The sequence below is a fragment of the Arachis ipaensis genome, chromosome B01 (assembly GCF_000816755.2).
Source record: "Arachis ipaensis cultivar K30076 chromosome B01, Araip1.1, whole genome shotgun sequence".
Taxonomy (NCBI): Eukaryota; Viridiplantae; Streptophyta; class Magnoliopsida; order Fabales; family Fabaceae; genus Arachis; species Arachis ipaensis.
The window spans coordinates 1624527-1632018 of NC_029785.2; the positions used below are offsets into that span (position 1 = coordinate 1624527).

Below are 7492 nucleotides of genomic sequence, written 5' to 3' on the forward strand. Positions count from 1 at the left end.
GTTCCCTTAGAGTATATGATAAATTTACTATTAGTAGAAGATTTTAAATTCTTTCTTTTAATAAATACATTGAAAACTTAACTAAGGGTGTGTTTGATTTGCATTTTCATTCTTAGTGTTTTCTGTTTTCTCAGATTTTGTGAAGGAAAGAGTAAAAACAGTGAAAACTATAAAATAATATTTTCTCATTTTTTGTTTTTATTTTCACTTTTTTCTTTATAAAATTAAAAAAAATGAAAAAAAAACAGAAAATAAAAACACAAACCGAATGCACCCAAATTTTTCGTATTTTCAATAAAAATTTTCTTAATTTATAATCTTAACACTTGTTTTTTTTTATCAAAAGAAGAATTTTATTGATTTGTTGAAATAGACGATCAAAAATAGAACAACACTAAGAGAAGGTGGTTCCACCAATTACATTGATCGACTTGCTCTTATATATTATCATATGTGTTTGTCTATTTTATGCCCTAAGAACATATGCTAAAAAAAATTTAATTTTTCAATGCATTTATTTTGTATCTATTAAATTAAAAAATTTAAATTCTTTTACAAATGGTAAGCTTATCATATTAGCTAAACTCTTATCGTATAACTAAAAATCAGTTATTTTCAAGGAGTATTATCAACCATTTTTTTGAAATGATTTTTTTATTCTTATATTCATCATCTCTTTAAATTTTAGATTTTAAATCATAAATTCTAAATTTTAAATTTTCAATTCTAATTAATTTGTCCAAAAATAAAGGTTAAAAAGTTAATTTTCTAATTAAAAATAGATTACTATTGACTAATTAAAAATCAATCTCTATACTTATTATTATTGTTGTTATTGCCATGAAATTGATATTTTATATACTAAAATAATGTAAAATCACATGAATTAGCAAATGAATAAGTCTAAAAGAGTATTATAAAATAAAAATATCATAGTTTTCAAATAATCAATAATAACTAATTAGAAAAGATTTGAAAAACATAAAAGAGACAGAGAAAGAAAAACAAACTTGCTGTTGGTTCTGTCTTCTGAGTCTATTGTTCTCTGCTATTAACTCTTTAACTTTTTGTTGCAGCTCATGTGTATAAGCCTGTATCAACATCAAATTAAAACAAGTAAATCAAAATCATTAATGTTCAACAAATTAAATAGTGATGAGCAGAAGGGTTTTGAAAAAGTTTGAACACCATTTGATGTCACTGCAATCGTATGATTTAACTGTAACTATTAGATTGAATAAACCTTATTAGTAAGGCTATAATTTAAAGCTATTTTGACTAATAAATAAATACAGCTGTTAAAAAAAATTAAATTGACTTCAATTAAAAGTAATAATAAATACAACTGTTAAAAAAAATCCTTACAATATATTTTAAAAAACAAAGTTTCATTAATAAAACTAAATAGTTAAACTTACAATATTTAATTTTTAAGGAAGAACCAACATTTAATTAAATAACATTAGACAACTTTTTTTTACTGTCAAATTATTTTTAAACTTATTTTTTCAAGAATTTAGAATTTAGTATTTTTATTTATTTCTTGCATATGTTTTAGTACATTCGAGTAGGACAGATCAAGCATGGATCTGAATTTACTTAAGAATTTGATATTTAACCAATGAATTTGTTGTATACTCACATGTACTCACAAGGCAAATTTACACTCAGAATACTTGTTCAAATAAATGAGTGAGATAGTCACTCATCATCTGATTTTAGAGTTTAAAATTTAGAATTTAAGAAAAAATAATTTAAAAAAAAAAAAAAATAGTTCCTAATTAAACTGTTTGTTATAAAATGTCACCAACAAAATTCTTTGTTAAAATAAAAATAAAAAAAATTTCACTAATAATTTTTAAAATGTCACAAGGCACTTCTTTAAAAAAAGACACACAGACTGTTAATAAATGGTTTATACCTGTTTCCTAGCCCTTGATCTAGCAGCAGATTCACGATTCTTCATCATGCGTTTTGATATGTTTTCACAGATCCTCTTTCTCCGAAGAAGAGAGGACAAAGAATCAAAACGGGGAAGAAGTTCGTTGTTATTAGCAGAGATTTGCTGGTTTTGCAGATGAGGCTGCACGTTAGTGAGTGGAACACCAGCAAAACTCAAGCTGAGAGTAGTGACAACCGGAGGCGGAGGAGGTGGAGGAAGAGGATGAGTATGGTGGGTTTGCATCAACGTATGTTCCATGGACATACTGCTGCTGCTTTTGTTTGAAGTCGAAGACGATGAGAAGGAAGAACGAGAGGAACCTGAAGACTCTGACGATGGAGACATTTTTTTGTTTCTTTTTTCTTTTTTTGGTGATAATAATGAAACTGCCAAATATCAAACATTTCTATTTATAAATGGTGGGATCAGATAATTAAATTAAAGTACACATTATCTATTTGGAAATATTAATGACTTGAAAATGACATATCTAATTAGACAATGAGCTTTTGTTTCGTAGTTTTGTTTTTTATGTAATAATTTATTAAAAATATTATCAACATATTAAAATTAATTATCAAAATTAATTATTATGTATTTATATTTATGTATAAATATATATAATTTAATTTATTTTTAATATATATTTATTGTTTAATGTATATTTGTAAAGTGAAAACTAATTAATTTGATTTGCCTTTTGATTGATGTGATGTTTTTTTTATCGTTTTACACTTAACTTAAGTAACAACACTGCTTTTTTATAAAACAAATAATAATTGACCATTTTCTTGTTGGACTTACATCATGTGAAATAATAATATAACCAAGGCATTATCAATTGGATGTATAAAGTTGTTACAATACTTTATATTATATTATTTAATGTTAATTATCATAAATCAACACTATTGTAGGATTACTTGCGTTTAATATACTGTGATGTATTTTTGTAACGTAACACATACATTAGTAAAATAATTACAGTTTATTAACCGTTATTTTTACTATAAAATGAAATATATATCTTCAAACAAAATTATTGATCTTTTAGTCCTTCTAATTCGTTAAAATAACATATACATTAAATATGATGACTAAAAACTTTAATGGTTTTACTCATCATAAAGTTTGTTTTTAAAATCTATTTTAGAAATAGATGTCATTATTTTTCATGTCATATTATAATATTGTTTAGGTTAATTTTTAATATAAAAAGATGTTTATAATATTGATCTTTTTCCTAGGAATATAATATATTAGCTCTTTCTGTCAGAAGATATCTTTAGTATCAATTTTACAGACAATTTGATTCTGTCATCTTGACTAACTTTAAAGTCCCAAACGCATAATAGTTACTAGTATGTGAGAGAGCCTTGAAGGTACGGAGAGCATTGTGCCCTATGTACTCCTATATTTACAGCATATAATGGAGAATTTGACGCTTTATAACGAGGACGCCCCAATCATAATGATCCACGTATTAAGTCTTGAGGACTACTTTTACGTGTAACCAATGAGAAATGGAAACATGTAAAATGATAACTGAAAAAATTAAAAAGTTAGTTTGACCAGTAATTATCTTTTTTAGATTCTCAATAGTCAGTACGTACTCTGGAAATAATATTTTAGTTGAATATTAATATTCAAAATGTATTATAATATTATAGATGTATAAAAAATGTGTGCAGCATAAAATACACAGATTTTGTAATAGCAAGTACAATTTAGTCTTACAATTTATAATATTTTTAGGTTTAAATGTCCTTCAAATCAATTGATAGGATTTATCAATTCCTTCTTTAAATTTTTAAGGCTTTAAATGTCCTTCAAATAAATTAATAATCTATTTTTCCCATGCAAAATTAAAAAAAGTGTCCCCCACCAGCAATGCTCCTAGCCAAATGGTGCAACAAGTACAAGTGAAGCAATTAATTGTATTGTAAGGGCCACATATATATATATATAATTCTACATTTACATCATAACAAATGTGTTTGGCCTAAACTATTGCCTTAGTTGTGTTTTATAAGCTAAAGCTAAAAAGTTGGAAGAAAAAACAACCAAAAAAAATTTCAATGCCACCACAACAAAAAGATAAGATTTTACTTTCTTAATCTACACCACAACGTTCTATGGAGAGCAAAACAACCCATTGTGAAGCAACATGTATGCACAATTTCAATAATTTCTTTGTGACACTAGTTGTTAATCCAAATTTAATTCCAAAAACAGCTAATTCAGCACCTCCTAAACCAAGTAACACCACTGGAATTTCTGTAGAGATATTGGCAGCTACAAATTCTGACACAACAACAAAGCTTTTTGAGTTTATCCCAATTAATTTCAAACCTCAATATAATCCCACACTTGAAGGCACTAGTTGATTTCAATGCAGCAAATTATTTTCAAGCCTCCAATGAAAAATCGAAGACCTTCGTAAACACCAATTTAAAGATGAAGATTGGTTTGTGTAACTCGTTTTTTTTTTTATGGTTTGAAATACATTAAGTAACGAAGAGAAAGTTGGTATTAAATTCTTTTTGAAACAAGCAAAATACCAGCATTTTGTTAACTATCCAGAACTACCTATCCTTACAAACATTTCCGATGTTTAGTTTTAGTTTAATTTTATTTTGAGTTCTACAAAAGGTAATATAAATATTTGCAAAATCATTTATCATAAAAAATTGATTTGAGACTCAATTTTGTCACTCCAATAGTTAGTCTCAATTCAATTTAAACTTTATACCGTTTTTTATTATTTTATTTAATGAATTATACAAGTAATAATATTTGGTTAATCTTTTTTTAAAGTGATACCGTCTCTTTTTATACAGATATTGTATTCAATGTAAAATTCAATTTTAAAGTTATCAGAAATGATACCAAAAATATTTTATTGGAGTTACTCTAAAAAATTGTAATTGGCACATAGGAACCTAACATTACATGTATGATTACCGCCACCTCTTATTGCCGGTGAGGTTCACATAAAGGCCAAAATGTCCGACGAAGACAATGGATAGAGATCCTAATAGTATTATGCTTTCATTTGGAGTTGGTTAGGGATATTTAATGAAATTATTAGGGTCGGAGTGAAATTTTAGTTAAATTTTTTATTTTTTGGTCTTGACCTTTTATAGTTGAGGCCTGTTACACATACAAGTCTTTTTCACTTATAAGTCTTACAAGTTGCTACACATACGGGCCTTTTAATGCATTATTCAACCGCTTCCTGTTTTCAAAGCGTTACACTCACCATGTATTATGAACGATTCTTCTTCTTTCTCTTCCATGAAAATGAGGTTCTTGCCAAATTTGTTTGATCTCCTTCGTGCATTCTCTCTTCGCCTTTTCATTCGTTGTTTTACCTGCGTTTATCACCGGTATTCTTGCTTTGTTTTTTTTCGATTTTCATGGTTTCTGAAATTAAGCTTTGAAATCGTTTTGAAGATAATGAAACTTCAGGAATACACCCAAACGATTACAGAAATACACCTAAAGGATTACAGAAATATACCCAAACGGTTACAGGAATTCACCCAAACGATTATAGAAATACACCCGAAGGATTACAGAAATACACTCAAAGGATTATGAAAATACACACAAAGAATTTAAGAAATACACCTAAAATTCGTTGAAGTACATCTTATGCATAATTCATAACTCTTTCTCTTTCTCCTCCTCATCTTCCGCTGCTTCTTCTTTTTCAAAAACGATTTCAGAGCTTGATGTCAAAAAACAATGGAAATCGAGAATAACGAAGAAAGAAAACAGAGAGAAAAGCACATAAATGAAGAAGGAGAAAGAGAATGCAAGAAACGAAAGAAAATAAGAAGAAGAAAAGGAAGAGGAAGAAGAACGTGCAGTAAGAAGAAGAAGAAGATAAGGAGGAAGAAGATGAAAAACGTGCAGTGACGGTTCGAAGCGCGTTAATATAAATGACTTGTAAAGACTTGTATAAAAAAACGCTTATATGTGGAGAATTATTCTTTATAGTTAGTCCAACGGATTATATGTATTGTTTTATTATTTTTTATTTTTATAAGAATTTGGTTAAAAAGTTTTACTCAAGGAATTAAAAAAAAAGTACCTAATCATTCATCTATACAAGAAGTTTCATGCTAACTAAAATCTAAAAGTCTAGTTATGAAATTACAATAACAAAACTAATAATGTCTACAATAGTACGAATAGTATATAATATATTCTCATCAACTTTTAGTAGACCTTAGACTGTTAAGCTAGTATCATCATTTTTTCATTTGGTGTATGTTCATCATGTGAATAATATATTTATATGTTGAAAGAAGAGACTAAACAAATCATTTTTTGAATTATCCGAACTCAACTAAATTAACCCACTTCTAAACTAATTATATTTTTACTAGCTCATCTCACTCTATTTCAGAGTAGCCTCAAACATGAGTTACACGGAATAAAGAAAGGTTGGAAGTCTAGGGCATGGTTTTCAGATGTTATTTACACTAACAGCCACAAAGCTGATGACACAGGAAATTATAATCGAAGTCATCTTAGCTTGCTTCCTTTTTAAAAATTAAAAAATGAAAAAATGACACGTGAACATATCCAATAGAGGATGCACTAAGGCACATGTATGTGTTAAAATTTAGAAAAAGTATAGGTAGACAATGAAAATATTAAACAATGTAAATAATAGATATATTGGATGTTTATTTTACTAGGTGTGCGGATGGTTATTCTAATATTAAGATTTAGGTGAATAATTTGAAGGTGTAGTGTGTTTTGATTTGATTGGTATTTGTTCATGTTGTTCAAAAAAATTATTGGTCACGTAATATTACCCTAAAATTTAAGGTTACGTTTGGTTTACTTCTTTATTTTCTGTTTTTATTTTTAGTATTTTTTATTTTTTAAATTTTATAAAAATAAAGTAAAAACAACAGATAAAAACAAAAAACAGAATTTAATTATTTTTACTATTTTTACTTTTTTCGTTTACAAATTTCAAAAATGTAAAAATGTTGAAAATAAAAACACAAATCAAACACACTTTAAAAGTTTCTTGTCATCTGAAAATATGGTTGCTTAGATAAAGGGAGAAATTAAATTACCCAATTGTTAAGCCTAAAAGAGAAAACATGCCTAAGAAAAGATTTCCCAAAACTCAACCATGCTATCATTGCAGTCACAAAAAAAAAAAAAACCTATGCTATCATTGCTATGCACATATAAACAATCTTACTAAAATTTTCAGAAGAAAAGAATATCCACACTTATTCGAATTAATGACATGACATGCCATTTCAATTATAATATAATTTCTAATTTTAGTCTTCGGTGTGTATATAATAATAGGAGAAAACGACAAATAAGTTTCTGACGTTTTATCTCAAAAACAAATAAGTTATCGACTAATTAAAAATATAAAAATGTCTCTCTTTTTCTAAAACGCGAGACATCTAAGTCTCTCCAAATGATTCATTTGTCTTTATATATCTTAGACAGAAAAATTTAAAAGTCTCATATTTTAAAAAATAAAAATTATTTGTGTATTTTTAA

At 26.8% G+C, this 7492-nt stretch overlaps 1 protein-coding gene across 2 annotated transcripts in view; it reads right to left on the reverse strand.

Moving 5' to 3' along the window:
- LOC107629410 (protein FD) overlaps positions 1-2347 on the reverse strand; it is a 4986-nt gene extending 2639 nt beyond the window's left edge. Inside the window, exons 1-2 of one of the 2 annotated variants that reach the window (XM_016332571.2) lie at positions 1922-2344; positions 1011-1091 (exon numbers count right to left, since the gene is read on the reverse strand). In XM_016332571.2, the coding sequence (XP_016188057.1) occupies positions 1011-1091; positions 1922-2287 (447 nt within the window). In that variant the 5' untranslated portion in view covers positions 2288-2344. Of the gene's footprint in view, positions 1-1010; positions 1092-1921 lie in introns of both variants that reach the window. The other variant, XM_021115210.1, reaches the window with a different exon arrangement.